Source organism: Filicampus tigris, chromosome 1 (genome assembly GCF_054856515.1).
Source record: "Filicampus tigris isolate MCC_2025a chromosome 1, RoL_Ftig_1.0, whole genome shotgun sequence".
Taxonomy (NCBI): domain Eukaryota; kingdom Metazoa; phylum Chordata; class Actinopteri; order Syngnathiformes; family Syngnathidae; genus Filicampus; species Filicampus tigris.
This window is the reverse complement of record NC_141217.1, coordinates 38,493,303-38,517,899: the sequence shown is the minus strand read 5'-3', so window position 1 is coordinate 38,517,899 and position 24,597 is coordinate 38,493,303. Positions and strand designations below refer to the sequence as shown.

Sequence of the window (24,597 nt, the reverse complement as noted above, 5' to 3'; positions counted from 1 at the left end):
CCCCTGTCATCACGACGGATTTTAGAAGCCGCTGCACAAAGGACTTTCTCATTGACGCCAAGTATTTACGTGTATGCGATTGTTGATCGCATAAAGTGCGGCCACGCATTGGAATATTTTCTCGATTAGAAATAATTAAGTAGAAAGGTTAGCGGATGATCCCGTGCGGATTTCTCGGCTGATCTCTCTCCCATCCACTCCTTGGCTACTGTGTCAATCTGGAGAGATTCAGGTTGCTCGTAAGCCGTTGAGAGGCTGACCTGACCCAATCCCCTTTACTAGCGTTCCAACCGCTTTATGTACTATCATCTGACATGCCGACGCTAATGTCCTCGCTACGCTAATCTGAACGGATACGTCTTGCGTGGGGAGGCATCAAGTCATGTTACAGATGTCACAATTTCAGTCCAACATTGATTTAATTTGAGCAAAATACTACAGTAGATCCAGAAAGTAGCCTGATGAGTAAGAAAATGTTCATTTCCCCATGAAATGTGTTTGTGGGGCCTTCCTTTTTTGTGTGATGTTGACTTTCTAGAGGACGGGGGAATAATAAGAGGGCATTGCGATATAACTAATAGGATAGCCTTTAAAAAAAAAAAAAAAACACATATGCAGCATCTAGGCATTATTTTTGATGAAGTCAACTTCAGTTGACCAATCGACAACAATAATAACTCACCAGTCAGGACTTTGTACTTCACGTCTCATCTAAAAGCAGCCACACGGTGGAACCAAAAGTTAGGAAGCAGCAGCACAATTTTTCAGCTCATCCTCAGAACGTTCCGCCTCCTCAGCATCACGCCGGCGGATGGACAGCTTTGGACAGGTGTTGAAAATGGCTTGACGCCGCTGACCGCAAACATCCTGACTTCCGAACCCCCTCCCCGGTTGGATATTCGCTCTTAACTGTCTGTCTTTGTTAGCTGGACAGCGCAAAGATGTCAGGGCTTATTTTTTCCATTTTCTCTACGTAGTGGGGGTGCAGCAAGTTTGCCCTTCCTTTGCAAATCTCTGCAGAGGTCTCGCGCTCCGCTCCATCTTCTTTGTGGGAAGTGCGAACAACTGTGACATCGTGCTGCCTTCAATCATTGTTGCAGCGCGGTAACAGTGGCAGCGAAGACTTGGGGGTTTGCTGCATGGTTCTGGTTTATGCAATGGGCAAAGCTGCACGGACCCTTTTTTTTTTTTGCCGGTCCGTCCTCCGTCCGCCACCTGGGTACTCTTCCGTCCTCGTCACTCTGTCCGTATTCATAAAAAAATGATCGTCCTCCGACCCCGTCCGTCCTCATCCTTGTAAAGCGCTTCCGTCCTTGCATTCCATCGGTCCGCCCCCCACTTCCCCCCCAAAAAAGACAACAAAAAAACTCCATGCACTCATAAACATTATTTATGCCTGGCACATTGTTCAAGAAGTAGCTCTCAGTCTGAAAAAGATTGATTACACACCAATGACTCTCAAAGTGCGCTACACAGTCTCCCTCTAGTGGTCTGCTAAAGAATCACTGCCTGAGCACAGTTCAGTTGCATTTTACTTGTTAATAACTACATTTACATGTAACCTGTTAGTTTTTAAACTTTATTATTTAGTTACATTTTCAATGTAAAATTTGATGGAATTATTATTTGAGTACATTTTTTTCCGAGTGCACTGGTAATATTCGAACTGCGACTTATGTTGCCGTCGTGTACAATTTATCTCATCTTGTGGCATTGTCCGTATCAAAGCTGTTTTAAAGCGAGCTTGCTTCCTCGTCGGACATTCTCATTCACAAAGTCTTCACACAATGCACGGCAGTTGCGGCTTGTGTCAGCCACGGTGAAGACGGGTCATTTTGTAGAACAATTAGCTGCGCGAGCCCACGTGCACATTCAAGGGGCGACTGATGTGTCGCATGTAAACAGCGGTGTGTGCACATTTGCATGACACCCATAAGACATTTCTGTGATGTCACATCAAGGTGAGCAGTCTCCATTTGTTGTCTTTCCAACATCCAACATGGAAGCGCCGATGCTCGGAGACTCTCTTGGCATGAGCGCGTGGGTCTGACAAGCTAATATTTCGCCCACGGCCTGTTGGCACACATGCACACGCGCGCCCCGCACGCACGTACACGAACGTGCACACGCGCGAAATCTACCACAATGTGACATATGTCTCTGCCTATAAAATCAGTGGCTGTGCGTCTTCCAGCTTTACTGCGGCTCTCAATGACTGTAAATGTCGACTATCGGCGAGTCCGTAGTGGAGTCACTATTATGGCAAAAATATTTACTTTGCTCATGCAAACCTGCTTTGTCCTGTAGTCTCGATTTTCTATTCATCATCATTTGCGTAATAAAGCCGTTTGTCAGGGATATAAAATCTTACTCAACTCCCAGAAGAGAAAACAGTGTTTTATTATTTTCTGGCTGTCTGGTCTCATTATGGAGCGCCAATGAACTTGTTTGTGGTGGTAGTTTCAGCAATAACGCATCCGTGCAAATGGCATAATCAGACAATCATCACAGAGAAGAAAATGAAGAGGGAAGAGAAGTGTATTTTTAAAACTGTCAAATGATAAAAGCATTCAATGTGAGTGTGATGATTTCCCTTCCCCCCACCCAGCCCCAAAGTTAGAGCAGCAGGATGCTTTTTATCATGTGATACAGTATTTGTACGTTTTCTACGTACGGGCAACACCCATTATCACTGCAAGTTCTCAAGATATCATTGTGGCTTGTCAGCCTGCCTGGACTGCCAACCTTCCCTACAGGCAGGCGTCGTTTGCATCTTCAGATGATCAACCTCCGTCGGGAAAGGAAATCTGAGAATCAATTTTGTGCAGGAAAGGCTTTTTTTTCAATCCACAAGGTCTTTACTATATTTACCTTCAATACATTCACATCCTTCCTGCTTTTAGACCTTGAAAGTGCTTTTAAAAAAAAAAAACTCCCGTCCTGTCGTCACCTTTCTCATCTCTGCTTATCACAATGCGAAAAAGAGGAAATTCACATTCCCCCCCCTCCCTCCACATGATTGTGACATTAACCTTGCATGTATGACTCCCACAATATACAAAGCTATGCTATACAGCCACTGGCCACAAAATTAGGCACAGCGGCACAATTGAATGTGATCCTTAGCGTATCAATGAATCGACTCCTCAGCAATAATTCCCACCTGGGCTTATTATTTTATTGTGTTTGGAAGTGTGTCTCTGTCATCGCACTGGAACATCATCACGGTGTTAAAAAGGGACCGGCTACATCCACAATTCCGCTTCCTCTCGTCTCCAAGGTCCAGTGTTGAAGTAAACCAGTACCTCTTTTCCTGTCCGGCGCAGTTTGGTTATTGTGGCTTCACTCTATCGCCGGGTTTTCATTTGTGACCATGAAATTGCAGCCATTGTGGGTATACCTCGCTATTTCGCTGATTTCCTTGCTATTTGTCTTTCTCTTTTGACGGACCAGTCTAAAAATGTCCATTTCTTTTGAAGGTACATTTGTGTTACACAAAAAACGAGACCATGAACATTGGAGCTCGCGGCCCCCCAAATGAGTGTGCGAGCGCACTGTTTCACTCAGACCGTTCGCAAGCTCAGAACGTTGTCCAAATGTGCCGTTCGTTTATTCAGAAAGTCCCAAATTGTAGGCTATGTTGAGGAATGAACCTGAGTGGAGCTTGCTTTGCCTCCGACCGCCCACAAAGACGGCGAAACATCTGCTAAATAACTACGTTAAAGTTTTTCCTTTTGGTTTAAAATGGCTTGCCTAAACCAGGATCCTGCGTTGCATTGTAGCGATCCTTCTCGTTCATCTTTTTTGTCGTCTTCTTTTTGTTCTTCATCTTGGACTCTTCATCGAGACGAAGACAAAGTGACACGGAAAAATGGGAACTTTTCAACAATTCAATCAAAAGGAGAGTGATGGATAATTCATAGTAATTGAAACCTTAATACATGCCATATAAGACACAATGATGGAATTTTCTCTTCTTTTATTTTTTTTTCTTAAATACATCCTCCTGTACGAATGCATTCAAAATTCCCGTATTTTTGGGTCACCTTTTAGAAGACCTTCCGCTGGAAGTACAAAGATTTACAGTGCCAGTATATTTTTTTGCGTAAAAAGTAGGGTGGAAACCGTGGGACTGGGGTGTTGGGGTTTCGTAATGGCTTAATACAGGCATAAATAAAAAATAAAAAAAGGTCAACCTCTACTTGCATAAAGTCACCTATTGCAGGGGTTCATTGAACTTAAGTTATCACCTGCGAAAAGTGAGGGAACACTGTTCATGTTCTTGTCTTAAGATGGCTGGCACAGCTGACTATAGAGGCTTTTTGGAATGTATTAATGGCTAATAATCTTTATTCATGTCAGGGGTGGGGGGTGGGGGGGGGGGAATGATTACTGGGTTCGAGTGTACCGGAATGAATGAAACTCTTATCTGGAGGCATCACGGAATGTTGTTGCCTGTGAAGGTTGAGATACTTTTCGGGCGCAACTTTGACAAAATGACACATTTTGCTGGGGGAACTCTGACCTTTTTTTTTTTTTTTTTTTAATCACCCTTACTGAACTCCTGCTACATTTTACCTCGGCGCCTGCCTTCATTTGTTTCAAATCGTGTTGTCATCGGTCCATCATATCCACATGCGAGGGGAAAGTGTGTGTGTGCTCAGTAGTAATGTGGTGGTTGATGTCACATCGAAGCTGGAGCACTTCGTCCGTGTGAGCCGAGGCAGCGATGTAGAGATGAAGTGATTAACGCTCGACTGTGTTTTGAACCGTTTTGCGGGAGAAACGTCCCTTTGTGATTTTGCCTCTGAAGTGTGTCCATGTTTTTCGTTTCCTCCGAGCACGATGCACTCGTTTGTTTCCGTGGCCATTTGTTATTGTCGTCATAACTAAGGGTGCTGATAGTTTTTTTTTTTTCGGCTGACAGGGTGTTGCGCTTTATTGATGACATTGCCTTTGAAATAAATGCTGGCTATGTGCTGCATTTGTAAGTACTGCCAGTGTGTGCGTGTGCACTGAAACCGGAAGCCAAGCTGAGCCGTCTTTCAGGGCTTCGCTTTGAACTTGACTCTGTTGTTGATCTCCAGCTGTTAGTTCGCTTTAGGTTGTCTGTGATAACACAGAGGGCGAATCATTCTGCTGTTTTCAGTTGGAGAGATGTTTTGGTGAACTTCAATGGAGCTTGTCATTCTGAGCAATTCTTAACACGTTTTGTTATACATGGGCTAGGCTTTCTGTTCTCCTTCTCTTGGCAGACCGGAGTCTGATGGATCTTCTCTTTAAAAAGTTCAACTTCATTTAAATTATTTGCCACTTTATTACTGAGTTGGACACCATTTTTTTTTTCATTTTGAACTTTGTTAATTCTCCATGGCAGATTCAGCAAAGTACAGGAAACAGATGTTTTTGTTTTGTTTTGTTTTGGCTTTGGTTTTGGTTTTGGTTTTTTTTTTTTTCAAATTTTTGTGCAGCTGGACTTTGCCTGGCTCGGCCAGTTACTTTCTTTTGGACATTTCAGTGTGGTTGTTTGATGTCATAAGTTTGATTTTTCTTTAATTCACTTGTCAAAAATGACTTTCTTCCCTGGTTAAACTTGTCTTTAATATCATAATATTGTGAATTCATCTTGGCAAAATAGGACTTTAGTCACGTAAGATTGCAACTTTGTATCCCAATAAAATGTATTTTTTCTAAAAATAAATAAATAAACAAATACTCACATAATATTAGAACTATTTTCTCTCTCTCAAAATGAATTTCTTTCTAGTAACACCAATGTATTTTTTTTTTTAAATAGGCGACTTTTTAATTCCTGTGGCTTTGATGTACTCATCATAATTACGTTTAAATGTCTTTAGTATTACGTGGGGGTCTTTGGATAATTTTCTCTCCTGTAAGGGATTACAGGACCCAGAAAGTCTGAGAACTAGTCCAAAGTGTGCGGGGAAATAAGAAAGGAAACCATCACTGATGCCAGATGTTTACAAGTTTATTCCGACCAACAATGATTGTCAAGTTGGGACAGTAGATTGCTTTTCAATTGCAGCCCTGCATTTTCACACATCGTAGTCGTGTCGTTTTCCACTCTCCGCGCATGCTCATGTGCACAAACCGTAGACTTGCAATACGTGTTTCATTGTGAACATACATCATCAGGTCCCTCTCACTGTCTGTGCTCAAACAGAGGACCGGGGGGGGGGGGCGATTTGGTGTGTCGCCCAAGCAGCAACTGACATTTAGGTGAGGCAGCCAGATAGAACTGATGGCATCCTCGCACAGCCACTTCAAATTGTGTGCTTTACTGTGGGGATTTTTGCACACATAAAAGTGCCTAAATAATAAATCATGCACTAATATGACACAGTAATAGTAACTCTGTTAATATATATTTTATTGCACGGCGGTAAATTCCCACCGTGGCATCATTCACTGACCCTCCACTCAACCTTCTTGCGCTTTTTTCCTTCTTAAAGTGACGAAACATGTCGACCTCTTTGTCTCTGATGTGGCTTTTTTTTTTCCCCCTCCATCTTTCGGCCCGCTCAAGTAATAACACAGAGCAGAGGGAGCGTTGAGCACGGGTTCCTCTGGTTATATTTAGAAATGAACAGATGCAGTGCACTGGAGCGGAACATGCCGCCTCTGCTCTTCTTGCATGCTTGCACGCGTGCGTGCGTGCGTGTGCATCTTTGTCTGTGACTCTTTCGTCATACCAGTTTTCCCATTATGCACTGCCTCTGACTCAGCAGCCCAGCGGTCAGGAAATGGGTCAAAAGTGGCCAGTAGCCGTCCGCCTTATAATATAAATATATTCACACCGTCTTTTTTTTTTTTGTTAGCTAGTTCAGTGACTCGCTGAACATTTTTCACAAAGTTCCACCTAAAAATAAATATTTAGCTCACCAAGTACCACCATTGTGACAAATATTAAAATACAGTAGCATAGTAGGCCTAAAGGTTAACCCAAAACAAGATTTGTTTGGTTTTGTCCCTAAAAAGTGTTTTCGGTACTGATGCAAAACCTGCGACATTGTTTACTTAAATGACGAGTCAGTTCAAACGTGTTGCATGTCAGTGGTAAATAAAAGTTTAAAAGCAAACAGTTAATGAAGGTTAAATGCAAATGGCTTGCACTAAAAAGTGAAATACAACTGAACTGTGACTCGGGAGTGATCGTTTCGTGTACCGATATGGGGCCTGCGTAGCACACTGGGTGTGTAGATTCTCAACTAAAAATACAGTGGTTCCTTGAGATATGAGTTTAATTTGTTCCGTGATCATGCTCTCAACTCAAGACACTCGTATCTCAAGGCACCACTGTACAAACAACCGTTGTGGCAGCCGACTTACCCATCCTCCGGTAAGCTACTTGCTAATATTAAGTTTTGTTTTTATTTTTATCATTGAAAGCCGAACATTTCCTCTCTTTTTTTTGCAAATAGGAAATACGCAAAGCAAACAATTGCTACATGACTTGTAGGTATTATTTTGATCTGGTTGGATTTTTGGCACACACACATGTAACGTTCCATTTGTCATGAAACGGTATTTCTCCATGCCAAATCATTATTTTCAAAATGATGTCCCTGGAATGGATTGTTGTGAATCGACTCGGGGCCCGGTAGTAAGAGTGCAACAAGATTGAGTCACACACGTGAATATGAAAGTAAACGAAAAAACGAGCTGAAAGTAAACATGAAAAAACGAGCTGAGAAAACCTATTAGTGTCCTGGTCTCATTTGGGACTTTATGTGCATGATGCTGCAAGCCCACTGATCCAGGCTTTGGATGAGAACCAGATGAAAGCAGCCCTGGGTGTGGTTGGTTATAATTAGAGAAGGGGAGAGGATCTGGCTTTAAACTCACTCTGTGATTGTTATTTTTTCCCTCTCCACTCCCTCGTCACTCTTCCAGCCCACGAAAAGCACAAACAAGACGGCAGAGTTGAAGTTGAAATTTGAAAACCGTTGATATTTTGCTCGATTTATGAGATGAGAATAAGAGCTGCATGTCTGATGACAACATTCTTTCTTGATATTCTCGATTTCTCTATGAGCCGGGCAAATGTCTGTGAGTAACATCTGCTGCTCGCTACTGTAACACACGATGAAGTCCAGAGTGTGAGGAATGGATTATGTGTGTCAATTGCATGCCTGTGGATGTTGACCTCTTCCAGACAGCCCCTCCCTGCCCCGTTGGATAATATTGAGTTCAACACTTTCCTAAGTAACTGGAGACTGGCAGGATGTCCTGAGACCTACGGGAAGCTACTGAAACAATTGAATTGACTCTTTAAGCAGCCCGCATTTCCACTTCCTTGTCTCGGTCAGCCAACAGGAAATACTACGATATTTGTCCACTATGGAGGAAATGACATACATTGGTGTTTATTTGAAGTTGTACTGCGCTAAACCGCGTGTGTTATGAAACCAAACCAATGTGGAACATAGCGGGCCCGTTGCACCATCACAAAGTGTTCACAAAGATGCCGAGTGGCACGTCCTGAAAGAAAATGTCTCAATGACCAACAAGATGTGAAATTCACAGATGGCTAAATGTCATCAGCGTCACTTACTTTTAGAGTAGCACACTGTATGTATGTACACTGTACAAACACAAACATTTGTTTCCGCTCCCATTTTACATAAGCAGAACTAAAAGATGTCATTTAAAAGGCCCATTTCTATTCACAAATTGATCAATATATTCTGCAATTGGCCAAGATGAACATCCACTGCATAGAATTCCACACAACAAGACTGAATGCTTCAACAAAGTGTTTTATTTTTTTTTTAAGAGTACAAAGATCAAAGACTGCTCCTCCGGTAAAAAAAACAAAAACAAAAGGATGTTAAATTGCGTCATTGTCCCGTTTGAAGCCTGTCTTGTCAACTAAGACTGGCCACTGGGGGGCAGCAGCCCATAATAACTGCACTTGGGCCCTCTCTCCTTTGGCGGTTGGCTCTGGGTTGCCGTGGCAACGGCTCTGCGGGCAGCTGACTTGGAGTGGCGAGGCTGGGAGACACAGAGGGCAGTGTTGAGTCGGACGACGGCTGCCGAATGCCAATGAGCAGCTGAGCCGAGCAGAGCCGAGCAGAGCCGAGCAGAGCCGAGCTGAGCCGAGCTGAGCCGAGCAGAGCCGAGCTGAGCCTCACACACAACAACAAGGCCGGCACACTGACACGGACCACTGCCTAACTCATCCATTACATGTTGTTTCCTGAATTTGCCGGATGATCAAACCGCATCCCCCGTTGCACGGCAAGTCAACGATGACCAGCCTATTAATATCCAGCGGCACGATTGATAGGTGCGTCGCGGTGACTTATAGTGATGTGCTACTATCAGCTGTATGTGCCGAGCAGCTGCTACCTTACTGTATCCCTCAGCTGTGTTGATGTCTTCCAAGTCTAATCATCTCAGTCACCTCTCTCTGTAGGGCCTGTTCGCCGTCCCCACGTTGGCGGGGTTGAGCAGGCCGAAGTGTCAATCGTGACATATTTGAACGGGCACGGACCATCCCACTGGCCCAAAACGCGAAGGGATGCCTAACTAGATTTAAGGTTATGTAATGCTGACTGGAGGCACAGAGGATGGTATAATCCACTCTTATTTGGGTTAAAGTCGTTCTCGGTGAGGGGACAGCGGCCTCGCCTCTCTCCAGCTGAGGAGCAGCAATCTGTCACACAGTCTTTTAGCCGCCAGCTCCGTCACCGTTGTCGCAGCTCCCAGGGAAGGAGTTCCGCATCTCCTTGGCCTCTCGGCAGTTTCCGATCCGTCCTGCCGGGCCTTCTTTTTCTACGAGAGAAGTTAAAATAAGAAACGGAGACAATGTGCTCTTCTAAGTGGGGACGTGGTTGCGTTCGGAACGAGCCAATCAAATTCAAGCTCATGTTAAACGGGAGTCAGTGCCATTGAAAATGCCTCCGATTAATCCCAAAGAAATCTGGTTGGGAGGATGCAAAGAGGACAAAAGCAACGTTGAAGCTATAGGAATTTCTGGCAATTAAAGAGTGTAGTACATGCGACAACAATCTCATGTCTGGTTCATATGTCTGAGCTTTGGGGTAGGGGCGGCAAGACAGAAAGCCTTGTGTTAGCGTAGAACAAATGAAACGCTCACACACACACACACACACACACACACCTGAAATCTCCCGAAATGTGCTCTGGTTCAGTGAAACCAAAGGTGAACTTTTTGGCCATAATTCCCGAACGTGATGTGCGTGGCGGGGACAGCGATCACGCTTTGGCTCCGCTTTGGGTGGGAGGGAATTATGAACACTTCCAAATGCTGTAGCAGTCAGTGTTAGCACAGAAGCTTCCGGCTTCAGCAAAAATGGTCAGAAAATGCCTACTAGAGCATCTGAACTTTATCTGGCAGCTGTGTGCTGACCTTTGGTTTAACACGATTGGTTCATTCGAAACACAGCCGCATTCCAAGTCGTAAGAGGGTGTCGGCACTTTTGCATGCACGTTATCTCTGTTGTTTGCTTTATTTTCAATTGAATTGTGCAGGTTATAGGTGACATCATGGTGATTTTGAATTAGCACGGTCTGACGCTTCCTGTCCCCAAAACCTGGCATAATTGAACGGGGGTGTGTAGACTTTTTCAATCCACTTCTACACTACAGTAGCTCCTGCTTACATCCACCACCCCATTGTTTGTAATCTACAATGCTACACTGGGTTAAAACTTGAGTCTCGAGAAGCTGGCGTTACAAAACGTGTTCTTCCACATCCACAGAGACCTCCGATGGGGCACAAACAGCACACGTGCCCACTCGCTATGTGTGCGCGCGTGCGCGCGTTTGTGTAATCTGTGATCCACATGGCATTAATCCTCATAAATATTAAATATTTGATGACTCTCCTCGCTGATGGAGCCTGACACTCGCTGTGCAAGCCTCCAGGAGATGCTTGTTCCTGACGGAGGTCCTCGTCTCAGGCAGAGCCAGCGAACGCACGGCGCAGGCGCGTGAAATAACCGCGTTGGATTTTGATCACATCTTTCTGTTCATAATAAAGGAAAGTCAACCTTGAACTAAAAAAGAGGCTTGCATATATTAAGTGTGTGTTTCTTTACAATCTGATTGCTGCTTGCCAAGCAGGGACCATAATGATGCTCGTCAGCACTGGCTGGTTGCTAGGTAACAATTACCTGACTGTGCTTTGCTTGCAGTGAGCTACGCAGTCGTTTGTGTGCGTGCGTGCGCGCGTGTGCGCGTCTGTGTGGCGAGAACGGAAAAATACAGCGAAGTGGACGAACAACGGCTGTCTTGTTTTCCCACTGGATTAAGTGTTGCGGGTTTTTTTTGTGTTGTTTTTTTTTCACCATGTTGTTTTACCCCTTGGTTTCAATTTGATTTACTCCCTGACTTTTATTTTTCTAATGGCGGTGTCTCTAATTTATGAAGGACCATTGTCTATTTATAGTCCCGCTGGATTAAATCCTGACAAATCCATCTGCAGCAATTTTCCATTCTTATCTTGTCAAAAGACTGTAGATGTCAGTTTGTCTAATCACATCATCGGTTCTATGACCATTCAAATCTTTACTCGATATGGGACGTATGCACTTACGCTCGTGTCTAGCATGGTCGTTTAAGGCACTAGCAATCATATCTATTTGTCGTCAGGTTGTTTTGTAGGGTTGTATTGGTTCCCTCTGTTAGCACCCGTCTAATGTTTTGGCTCACGGCTCAGTGTACCGAGCAGCAGTATATTACCTCCCCTTCATATTAGCTGCTGTCCAGAAGCAGAGAGCCAGAAGAAAATCTCCCTCTTCGGTGGAAGGCCAACACGAGGACATGGCACCTCCCCCAAGAAGGACTTGCCAGCTCCCCCAGACTTGGATGATAAATTTGGAGATCATTAAATGGTCCTAAATGAGACCCTGGCGTGAGAGCGAGCCCTGACCATCTGGCTCCATTGTGAGTGGCCGCGTCGTCTTCAGTCTTAGGCCGTGTCATCCCCACCTGTCATTGGATAGAAGCAGAGGAGGCCTGGTAAAGCTAGCCAATGAGAGGACATGTTATCGTGCTACCCACTCCATTACTACACGCATTCATCTGCGTGGACGGCAGGAGCGCGCGGACACCTTTGGAGGGACAGGAACTCAAAGTTGAAAAGGGCGCGTGTGGGAGTTTTTGAAAGTGATTATTGTTGTTGAAACAATATAACTATAACGTGTGCACAACATGCTCATTTGTGGCCATTCAACACAAAACTGGATAAGCAAATGAAGAGCTCGTTTTATGGAAATGATAAGGTAGGGATAGAGGTCAGCACTTGAGACACTCTACGGCGGTATATCACAGTCAGACAACATTTTCTGTTAGGCAGTGAATAAGATCCGAAGACATTCTCAAAAAACGTACAATAGATTGCAGGGAATTGATGATTCTGGATTTTTTTTCCCCCCCTCTCCAATAAAATGGCGTCAAATCCTGATGTGAGAAGGCGGCCCACCACTTTATCCACGTGTCCAGGAAGCCGTAGCCCGGCCTTTTTTTATTACATAAACACTGTGTTTAACCAGTATGTCTCATGGTTCCTCCGTTGCTGTTTTTTGTCTCTGTCAGAGGGTTTAGGGAAAATCACCCGAATCCCAAATTGCAAAAGCCAGTCTTTGATGAACATGTTGTTTGTCCACGTGAGCCATCCTGACTTGCCCCATGTCTGCTTTTTCAAGGTAACAAGCTGAACAAAGACCTGAAGCACTACCTGAGTCTTCGGTTCCAAAAGGCTTCCCCCGACCACGAGCTGCAGAAGACCATCCGGGCCAATCTGTACCGCCATGCCGTGCCTTGTGAGTAACGAGACGTACACAACATGACGGTGCGATGCTGGATGATCCGTTTGTGTCTTCAAGCAGTCTTGAGCATCATTTCCTCATCTTTACCCGGCCCACCCACTTTCTTTGACTCCTATCTTGTTTGTCTCATCTATTATTCTTGCTCATGTGGTTTGGTTTGCACCCAGAATCCATTTTAGATGTGTGTTGGTTTTTTTTTTTTTTTTTTTCCTTTCATGGATGGTAGAACATTATCAAGCATCTGTGCTACTAATGAATGAAAGGGAAACATGAGTATCGCGTAACACTGATCACCATTCAAGTGACTATACAAACTCCATCCACCAAACACGCAGCTCTCCGCCGGTCCCCACAGCTGCTCATTTGTACGCCAAATTCGGCTTGATCTATGGCTGGACATAAGGATCACACTCATAATGTGTTGTTTGTGTTACAAATCCCATTTCTTCATTTGACCACAAGACCACAAGGCTCCGGGCTTTAAATCATTGGATGGAGAAGCACAGTGGAGCAATCAGTATTATGCAGTGGCTGTCTGGGGGTACGGCAATGGCATGATTTAATCAGTCAAGTATGATCCCAACACAACTTCCTCTTGTTTTCAATCTTTGGATTTGGGTTTAGATGTGTGTGTGTGTTAAGATGATTTTTTTTTCCCCTACTCAATTCTGGCTGGAGTTTACATTTTGTAATTCTGTCCTCCACTTTCTTTGGCCCTCTGATTCTCTCTCTCTCTCTCTCTTTCTCTCCCTCTCTCTTTCTCTCACTCTGCCATGTGACCGGCAAATCCGCCTCTTTTGCCCTGCTGGGGATTATAATGTTCTGATTTTATTGAAAATAGATTCCTGCCTGATTATGTGTTGAACATGCTGGGCTCTTACAAAGATAGAGGCTGATGAAAAGGCCTCTGCGGCACACAAAGGATAGACGGTGACATTCTGTTTCAACTCAAAAGGCAAATGCTAATATTATCGGAGCCCAACGAAGGTCATTTCAACTGGTTTCCATGCTATGCTTTGGAGGAGTTAATGGCATATTACACACAATTAGAAGTGAGAGTTGTGGCAAGACAACAACTTGAGGCAGACTTTTCCGACACGTCGTATAATGAGTCTGTCAGGTAGCTAAAAGGGCTATCCAAAATATCATATGAGAAATGACTCTCATTAGGCTACTTCGACACCTCTGCAAACTGCAGCCACAATAATAAACATTGTTCAGTTAATACTCATTGGATTATGTCAACCAACGTGAGCAACTTTCACCCTTAACTACTATATGCATAGGCCAGCTACCGGTTTCAAGGTATACCGTGGTTTTAAAAAGTCACAGTTTAAAACTGCTTAGTTTCCCCTAGGGTATGAGATTGTTTTTTTGTTTTTTTTTTTGTTTTTTTTTTTGTGTTGCCAGTGCAGCCAAAGCAACATGGCCTGTCCACCTCCCATTGTTGTTGAGCCTACAGAACGCCGGATGACTTTCCCCCTTGATGAACCAGTTGGCTCTGTTGGGAATGCAAAACTTCAGAGGTGGGCATTTGACTAAGTTTTGATGGTCCTTCATTCGTCATCCGTCAGTTTGTCAATCTGTCATTTAAGTGCGGCACTAAGTCCGTCAGAAGTCCATTGGTCGGTCGGTCGGTGACTAACGGTCAATGATGGACCGTTGGACTGACGGACGCGGTTAGTGAAGAATACACTGACAAATACCACTTCCGTCATTCAGTTAGCTCAGTCCGTTTATTTTAAAAGGCGTCACGTCATTCGTCATTCGTCGGCAAAATGGGTGTCGGTCAGTGACGAAAAACGTGCTTATGAAGAGTGGTTAAAATTTGAATACAAGGCTGCTTTGTCGTCGACGTTTGCCACCAGCTACAGTGCATGAGTTAGCGTGTCTATAAAATACAGGCGGTCCTCATGCAGTCAATATTCGGCTTAAAGTCAAAATTCCGATTCCTGAAACATTCCGAATATCCCGTTTACATGATTGAGCGGACAGAGTTGCCCCGGCATTTGAATAACCCACTGTGTACTGTGTCTCAAGCGGACGTCATTTCCGCGTGTTACTTTCAACTGTCACTAAAACGCTTGATATTCATGTCACACACCACATGAATGAAGCAGCCGGTTTCCTCCTCGCTCCCTCCAAAAGTGTGCTTTTGTGCTGCGTCTCTGAGCTTGTTCACCTCTGCTTGTGTATTTGCTGCAGTTGCGCTCCAAACAACGCACTTCCGCATACAAGCACTTCCTGTACTACAAAGGCCAGCATTCCTTGCTTGGTGCGCATGCGCAGAGTGTCTCGATCGTCTGAGCACAGGATCTTTTTTTTTTTTATTTTAATGTATTTTGGGTTTTTATACCAAGCTTCTTGATGTCAATTTTGACTTGAACGGTGGGATCCGACATACTCGGAAATTCAGGTTACATCGCCGGTGTAGGATCGGAACTCGTTCGTAAATTGAGAACTTCCTGTAGGTGAAATAAACACGATTGACTTGGCTACCATGGCAGATAAGATGGCCAACTAGCATAGTTAACATTATACAATACGATACAATACAATTTTATTTACAAAGCGCATTTCATAACAGCTAGGGCTGTAACAAAGCACTTAAAAAAATAAATAAATAAATAAAAGGTTGTGATACACATATTAATAAATATAGATATAAATAATGTGAAGTATGAATACAAATATAAAAGAATAAAGCCAATAAATTAACATAAAACACTTTATACAATTGTTGTCACTCCACAAAGCAGAGAAGAGCAGAGAAGTGGCTACTCATGTTTGGAGAAATACATTTCGGAGCCGTAATTGTAATACTGCGATTCCGCGATATTTTCGTTCAAGGTTGTGATAGGTTCCAAAGGTACCATGTGGGTTTCAAGCCCGGGTCATGTTTTGACATTAATGTTCAAGGCGGGGCTAAGATTTCAATTTTGGGTTTTAAAATAGTGTTGGGAAAGCAGTTCGGGTTTGAAATGACGGTCCTCGGTGGTGTTGTCTGCTAAGTCAACTTCAAAGGCGTTAGTTTTATTCCCACAAAATTGGGGCCGTTTCCTGGACCTTCGGGGTCTTTCAATTTGGCGGCTGCCCTGTATTTCTTATACCCTTTATTATGCCCACTCCTTCTTCCTGTCCCTCCTTGTCCTTCTGTGCCGATGACCTTCTATCTCTGCCACCTCCTGTTGCTTGTCTCCGACTTTGTAACACCTGCAAATGTTTCCAGGGCACGCCGAGGCCGAATGACAAAGGCAGTCAAATGAAGGCCACACTTCTCGCCTTCATTTCTCTCCACATTTCCCTCATCTGCTCCCCCCACGTCAGCGCACACGTGCTGTCCCTCCTTCCCCCGCCCGACCGCCTCCCACTTGGTCGCCTGGAACAGGTTGCCTTTCCCTCCACCACTGGCCGAGGTGGGCTCTTTTTCCGTTCTTCTTCTACCTCATTTTCTGTCCCGCCTGCGCGCGTGCGTTTTTCTGCAAGGGCACATGAGGTGCCGCCACGGGCAGGCACCGTGCCTTACCTCCTCCCGCCTATCCCCGCTACTACAGCAGATGGCCATTGTTCTCACGTGCCGCGAATGTCACAATTGATAGAGAAGTCGCTCCCTCGCGGGATTCATTTCTCCCTCACGTCTACAGCTGCTGCTCGGGGATGAGGGTTATCTCGGCGTTATCCCGCCGTTTGAGCCTATACGGAGCTAACCGATCCCCCCTCCCCCATCTGATCTCTCCCTCCCTCTCAGTGCCCGACTCTCTCTCTCTCTCTCTCTCTCATTTTCTCTCTGTCAGTCCTCCTTTGGACTGGAAGTCCTCCTCCTGAGTGGCAGCGTCCCTGTGGCTTGGTGGTGGCTGCTGCCTTCTTCTGTCACACTCTGGCTGCTACCTCCATCTCCCTCCATCCTCTCTCTCCCCCTCCCTCTCTTTCTTGCTCTCTCTCTGCCTCCCTCCGCTACTGGCTGTCCTTCAATCCCTCGCTTCCTTGTTTTCCACTCCACCGCCGATCTCAGGGAAATGAATGCCGAAGCCAATTTTTGTCGGTTTGCCGTCCCCGCAAAGAAACGGATTACATCTTGAGTGGCATCCTCTCTGTACGCAGGCAAGTGGCAGCTCCTCGTTCTCTCCTTCGCCATCCATATGCCCAAGCCTGTGATGTATGCATGGCAGAAGCTGCGTGTGGTTGTGGTGGATGCTGTGTATATAGGCTAAGGGGAATCAGGGAAGGGGGGGGGGGGAAATCATGTGAGGGAAAGAAGGGGGGCAGGCACACTCGGAGCAGGCACGGCCAACCCGGGGGGGACAGATGGCCAGTAGCCCTGGTGCATTTTCCTGGTCGGTTTTCAAATTCACCCTGCAGGCTTTGTACGGGGCCCGCAAGTACACAGAGCGTCTTTTCAGGAAGCAAGACATGGTTCCTCCACTCAAAGAGGAGGGGGTATCTGTGTGTGAAGAACGGACGTGGTGAAGGAGAGTGGAGGCAGGGGGAGAGGGGGTGGGGGGGATTTGCCGTCGAGGCAGCTTTATGAGAGGTTAGGCTTTGGAGAGCAGCGGCAAGAGAAGAGGAGCTAGCTGAGAGGGAATCGATTGTGTGTGTGTGTGTGTGTGTGTGTTTTTTTAGGGGGGTGTGGGGGGGTACAGCAGATTCAAATGCATGGAGGTCAGGTCCAGATGCCGGCCAAACAAAAGGGCTTCTCTGGGGGAACGGCAGGGGGAAGCGTGGCACTCGCCATTGTGTGTGTCGCTGCATTGCAGGGTGCTGCCGGGGAGCCTCATGCTAATGATGGCCATTCATTCTTACAACGGATGAGTGGCCCCAGCTTCTGCTTGCCCGCCTCTCATATACGCAGCCTTGATAGTCTCCTCATCGGGCCAAAAATACACACGTCACCTCAAATGAAAGTCATTTCAATGGTCCGTGAGGAAGCTGAGAAGAATCTGTTTCTGCATAGTGATGACGTGCTAAGGCAGGTGTCGCCTGTGTGTTTACATGGAATGCGTGTGAGTGTTTTGAATGCTAAATTTACAGCATTTTCCTCACTCAGTGGCAAACAAACACAGTTACGCGTACATGCCGAAGAGTGCTGCGTAGATCTTTTCCTGTAGTAATGTGGGAATGGCATAAGGGCCACTGGATGATGTGGTCCCGGATCACCCGAGGTGGAATTGGAAGGCATCTGATGGCGCATTCCTCAAAACTTCACATCAGCGTGTTCTCTGAAGCTGGTCTTTACCTTCACTGGACACCTCATTAGGTACACCGGCACAATGCAATGAGATGAGAGAAGTAACCGAACTCCGACGAGAGGTCTTCATTTGACATCTTTTTTCATAGTGTGCATGTAGTCGCCGGGGTAGAACTAACTGCACTGCATCATTTAAAAGCTTATACTAATATTAGAAACATAATCTACTGTATCTAATGAGGTAGGTCCAATATCACTTGCAGCTCTCATTGCAGTGTACTTCTGACATATTGCAAATGTCAATCATAGTAATTGTAAAATGGAATCATTCATCTATAATGCAATCAATATTTTGCGGTGTTACGTGTTCTTGTAAAAGCATAATTGTTTTGGATTTCACTTGACAATCAGGGGCACTCTCTGGGTTTATTAATATACCGATCACAGTGATCATTGTTGTTCTGCAAATTGAAAGGCACTTTAGATTCACATTTCCTTGCCAAGTCGGTTATGTAAAAAAAAAATAAGAAAGAAAAAAAAAAGAGATCATGTGAGTTTTTTCACTAAGCACTGGCGGGTCAGCCAGGTCAGTTTGGAGTGATCCGTCTCTGATGGATGGGCCGCTATCTTTTGCCACAATTGATCCGATCACAGTAGACCAAATTGACAAAGGTGAGGAGTCTTGGGAAGAAAAAGAACACTTGGATTGACTGACTGAATTCGATGTGTGTTCTAAAAGGATTTGAGAAAGATAACCTTGTTGTTAAAGTTTCTTCAGGGTCCAGGACTCGGAGTTCTTTTGGCATTTTACAGGGCCTGTGTAGCCGCATGATACGTGTGCGGACTGTATGGTGGCGCTTTCTGCGAACTGGGATTACACAATGAACAAAGATTCTCTTTCATGACCTTTCGTCTTATGTCAAAACAGCCTGTGCGTGAAAGACATTTATTTTCTTCAAGACGGAAACTAGAGTTCGTCGCCATGTATGTGTTCGTTTGTCCCCCACGTTGTGTTGAACTGTGAATGAATGAGCATATCTTTTCATCAAGGGCCTATGCTGTATTTGATTTGTTATTATTACAGTAATGAAATGATCATGACCTTTGTTTATTGCATCATTTGTCGTAATTGCGGAGTTGAGTGGGGGACTACTTTTTTATTCTGGGTCTCGATGCAGCGTTTTACGACCTAGTCGGTCACACTATCAGAAGTCAGAAAACAATCCCATTCGTTCGTCCATGTCTCCGTCCGAGCGAAATTCATCAGGCTCGCGCGTAAATGCAAATGTTGAACACGCCGCAACATTTGAGGCAACCATCATGTTGAGCTAGTTCTTGAAAGCTCCAAAGCTAACAGTGACACAGATTCATTCAATCTCTGCACTGCTTATCCTCACCAGGGTCACGGGCGTGCTGGAGCATGTCCCAGCTGTCTTTGGGCGAGAGGCTGGGCAGGCTACACCCTGAACTGGTCGCCAGCCAATCAGAGTAGGACAGTGACACACGTATTGATATCAAATTAGATAACCAACTATACAAAAACAGTTCACACATGAGAAGGTGCTCGAATTAGCTCAGATGCTCTTGCAAGCTGGCTCTGTTGCTCCTGTCTTGATCTATTTGGAATAGCACTTGATGTAGCTAGGGAGGAAGGAAGCAAACGTGCAACCAAAAGCAGGACTTTTTCAGCCAAAATACACCAACAGCCTCAAAAATTAGGACCAGTTGCACACAGCACTGTGATTCAACAAAAAGTGAAGTTGCCCAAATTCTTTCTTTACAAAGGCCACTGACCAAAGATTCTTGAGATGTCAAAAGTTAAGGCTTCACTTGTATAGTGCTTTTCTACATTTGAGATGAGTTACTCAAAGCGCTTTTACACTGTCTCCTCACTCACCAATTAACGACACAGCATCAGGGGCAAGTGGGGGTTCAATGTCTTGCTCACGGACACTTCGACATGGTCTGAGGATCGAACGCACGACCACCCACGTCTCAAAAGTACATCCAAGCAGTGATGGGCATTTTGACTAAAAATACGCAGCCCGTTTATATTGCCTTCCGCCTACAGCTGGGGTACCCTTCAGCCATCCGTTTATCCGCCATTTTGTCTGGCCGGACCAAATAGTAATCGCCTATCGGTCGGTCCATCCATCATTTTAAACGCATTTTCGTTAGTGCTTCCTTTGATAGATATTAAATGGAAGTGGTCCAAGGATGGATCCTTGTGGAACCCCGCATGTGATCTTTGTACGCTCAGACTCATGACGACCAATGGAGGCAACCCCATTTTTGTAATTCAGCATGAAAAACGTTACATAACAACAACATCCAGTGTCTGTTATGCTTACTGAATTTACTTTACTTGAGGTCTTCTTAGGTCGATTGAGGTAGGACCCAGGCAAATCAGACAGCAGCCATTTTCTTCCCTCGGCGCTTCTCTTGGGTTTTGCGGTTATGTTGCCTGGCCAGCAGTCCACCTCCATTGGTATGACGTGCACTGATTTCTTTTGGTCTACCACTTAGATTTTAATCTGCTAGAGTCCTGTTCAAGTTTGTGCTCCGGGCCGGTCAAAGCACCGTACGCAAATCCAACATGGAACTGAATCCAAGACCGAAGAAGACCCGCCGTCATCGCGATTGGAGCGTTTGTCTGTTCTCCCAACTGGCGTGTTGAAAATCGGCTACTTTCAATCTGCGGTATGTCACTATGCCCGCCCCTCCCATGCAGAATAGCGAATCCTAAACCTAATCCTTGTCCTGCTGCCCTCCACACTCTTCTTTAGCCCGCCTCTCACCCCTCGAGAGGTTTTTCTCACACCAAGCGGGCTGTTTATCAGGACAGCCCATGTGTTAGGTAATGTCAAGAGTCTATATTTATGACTAAGATAGCAGGGAAGAAGAGGAGCAGCGAGGGTGGCTGTGGGCGGGAGTATGTGCGAGAGGGAGTGTGGGTCTGCAGCCATTGGCCGCAGACAGGAACTGGAGTGTGAATAGCTCACATTGGCTAATCCTCTAAGCTGGGCTGGACCTCTAATTTGCTCCGCTTGTGGAGCTCTGAAGAAGAACAGCAGCTGCCCGAATGAGCCGGGCTCTTTCGCACTTGCTCGCAGTCAAGCAAGCGCATGACGGATGGATGGAGCAGGGCGAGCACAATTCAACGTGGATTTATCCTCTCGATTGTAGCCGTGGAAGATCGTGCAGAGCGGAAATCAGCAGAAGCGGCGGTGTTGAGGTAATTCTGTGACATTTACTCGGCTTCTGGGTGACGTCGGATGGGACTCGCGGAGAGAGGCAGGTGCGTTTTCTGTGGGCAGGCTGCTTCTATGCGAGATTGAGGTATATCAATTGTTTGCTGTAATGGAGCGAGATGGCGGGTCTGTCTGCGCAGATGCACGTGTATGACTCGGACACGGTGATTGTTTAGGGTCTAAACTAAAAGGAAAAAAAAAAAAAAAAAAAAAGACTGCTCCGTTGACACTCAGTTGCTTCTTGGAGGAAATGAGTCCTCGCCCCTTCCATAGCTACCTCCTTTTTCTCCCTCCCTTCATTTGAACTCAATCCCCGCGCACTCCTTTAATTCTCCTGCCAATGAAAGTGAATTTTCATTCATTTAGGTGAAAGGAAAGAAAACCTTTTGATACAATTTCATGTGGTTGATGACGGACGCTCCAGACTGTTGGTGCTAACCCGCTATTCAATTTCTGGCCCCCTCACTCATTCCTCTCCCCGTATTGAAAGGGGAGAGAGTCGGGGAGGGATCGGGGGGAACAGCAGGAGAATAGCGGCCAGGACTCAGCTGTGAGGAGTGTTGTGGCGCGAGCTGAAAGAATGGCCTGTTGTGCTTGGGCAGCAGCAGTATTGTGTGTCTGGCCTTTCTCTCTCCCTAGCCTCCTGTTCAACTATAATAGGCGACTCCATCATCCTTTTATTCAAATAATCCCTTGCGCTTCTTAAAAGCAAAGCAACTCTTCCATGTGATGTTTTTTTTTTTTTTTTTGAGATTCAATTCATTTTTGCCCCATTAAAAGTAACAATTTAGAGCACAGGTGTCAAACTCAAGGCCCGGGGGGCCAGATCCGGCCCGCCACTGAAAAAGCAAATCATGTGTCAACTTCCAAGACCCTCGCTAAAATCTGGACCAAAATTTCATAGTGTCACGTGTTATAAATAACGATCATTTGCAATAATTTTTTGTTACCCTTTTTACACGACCTTGAACAATAACTGAACAAACTATCATCCTTGACTTCTGATTTTGAAACTAGTAACCCATCAATTTGTTGCGTACGTGTAACACAAAGAGACAATTAAACATGTGTTCTGTTTCACTGTCCCTCTGAGGGAAGCCGTAACTCCAAAGTGGCCCACAACAAAAACGAGTTTGACAACCCTGATATAGTGGAAAGACACAATTGGAGACCAAATGAAAACGCAAACCATGAAAAACTAGTTTGAGGTACCTTTTTTGATATTTAATAAATATGAAGTGTTCATTGTTGACACATCACAAATAGCGCAAGAATAGAAAAATGACTAAAAAGTCATTTGTGAACAATTTGATACATTCCATGATTTGGTTTGACATTTCGCACTGTATTGCACCAAAGACTTTGACATTGCATCTTCTAAGTGGTCGGTGCGCGGAGTTTACGAGGTGTGCCAGATAAGTTGCAGGACTGATGCCACAAAAGATATCTTTCAAAGCCAAGTTTTCACCGTCCGTGTGGGCCCGATGATCAAGCAGCCCGTCAACAGCGAGGTTTGCTTCATTCAGTGCGTTCTGGCAGGACAGCTCGCGGCTGCTTCGCCATGATAAGCGCCTGCTCACGATGCTCTGAGCATCTGACAGTTCCCGTTTGAGAATAACTTTGCCGCGCTGCAGCAACCTGCCCTACTCACCCGACCTGGTTCCTTGTGATGCTTTTGGGCGTTCCAAAGGCTTTGGTCATCAAGAGGGACCTGTTTTGAAAACTTGAAGGCGTGCTGCCAAAGAATTTTGGGAAAGTGCGTTCCCAGACTTGAGGAGGATTACTTCAACGGGCAATACTCAGGATTTGAAATTCCTCTTTCGTGACACCTGTCGTGAACTTTGCTGACACGCCTCATATAGCCAAACCGGCCTCAAAGTGACTTTTGAGTGATATTGAAGGTGATGACATTTTTGTAACATATTCAGAGTTATGAAGGTCTTTTAAATGCATGACAGAAACCTTAACCTTAAGATCAAGTGTCTGTTTCCGTTTATCCTTAATGTATTTACTGGGGGCCGGCGATCCTTTTGATTTGAGGTGGCCTTGAACACAATCACACCATGTATACAAGTGTAAAGTCATACTCACCTTAGTGGGGTGTCACTCTTGTGTGGATGAAGACTTAAAATGCTGCCTCACTCCACACTGCTCCGGTAACAGGCTTGGAGGCCCGGGAGAATTCCCTGCAACCTCCCTTTGTGACTGTTTGAGTTTTGGGCCCCGCCTCTGCTGAGGCCACTCTGAGCCGCGTACGTCATTTCTCCTCACGTCACCTCTGAGCCGCTGTTTTCAAAACACACACTTCGCCACCACCCCAAGTGCGCATGTGTTTTTCCTGGAAACAACGAACGAACGTGACACTTGTTTGAATTCAACATGCGCTCTGAGAGGGGATTTTGTTCGGTTAACACTTTGTGTGTCGCGCCCTACCCCATAATACATCCCGGCTTGTTCGGGGAAGGCAGAATCCTTGTCGTTTTACGTTCCCTGCGTCAGGCTTATCTCGCTCTTGGGTCAGCTTGGGAGTTCTTGTGTATTGTCCCTCCTGCCCCGCCCACTATTGCAGACAGCAGGGGTTAACGACAGCAGATGTTTGGCTGCACGTGGGTGTGTGCGTGTCTACGAGTGTGCATGCCTGCGTTGGACAATAGTGGAAGCTCCCCGCCACCATAAACAGCGGGAACCCGATTGAAGGTATCAGATGTCAGCAGAGTGCTGCTAGCCCCACCACCCATTGTTCTTGCTCGAGGGCTCGATTGTCCACCTGAATTTGTGTACGTGTGGGACTTTGTGCTTGTCACTTGGTTGTTTCTGAAGAAATAGTCATAGAATGTCTGACACTCATCAGAGCGGTAAAGAACCTGTGCAGGAGGTCGCAAGGGCGCGGACGTATTCAAGTATTCTTGTTGCTCAACAGTCATATGCAGTAGCTATAAGCAGAGGTGGCCATTCCGTCAGACTGATGGACCGGTCCGTCCATCGCTGACGGACGCTCGTTTTGCTGACGATTGCAGGATGACGGGACACCCTTTTAAAAATGATGGGCTGACAAATGACTGAAGTGAAGTCTGTCACTGCAATCGTCACTAACCGCGTCCGTTGGTGACGGACGGATGACCGTTAGTCCGTCATTGGCGAACGCTTTTTGGGACCGGCTGATGGACCAACGGACTTCTGACGGACAAGCTGTGGGACTTAAATGACGGACTGACAATTACAATTCAGTTCGTCACGAAAAATGACGGATTGACGAATGACGGATGGGTACGCTGGCCGCTGACGGATGACGGACCAGCAACATTTTGTAAAATGTTCACCTCTGGCTATAAGTGCTCAGTGA

The 24,597-nt window shown here is 45.5% G+C and overlaps 1 protein-coding gene and 1 long non-coding RNA gene across 14 annotated transcripts in view; one reads left to right on the top strand and one right to left on the bottom strand.

The window, feature by feature from the left end:
* Positions 1–24,597, top strand: part of LOC147154002 (membrane-associated guanylate kinase, WW and PDZ domain-containing protein 1-like) — an 80,582-nt gene that overhangs the window by 8,128 nt on the left and 47,857 nt on the right. For 11 of the 13 annotated variants that reach the window (XM_086039199.1, XM_086039190.1, XM_086039155.1 and 8 more), the window contains exon 2: positions 12,696–12,812. In XM_086039199.1, the coding sequence (XP_085895325.1) occupies positions 12,696–12,812 (117 nt within the window). Of the gene's footprint in view, positions 1–12,695; positions 12,813–16,608; positions 16,920–20,956; positions 21,239–24,597 lie in introns of those variants that run through there. The other 2 variants (XM_086039209.1, XM_086039220.1) reach the window with 2 other exon arrangements.
* LOC147154004 (uncharacterized) lies at positions 8,765–20,865 on the bottom strand. Its single transcript, XR_015087970.1, has 3 exons — positions 20,355–20,865; positions 11,731–11,979; positions 8,765–9,798 (listed from the first exon to the last, which is right to left on the bottom strand). It is a non-coding gene; the product is annotated as an uncharacterized LOC147154004 (long non-coding RNA).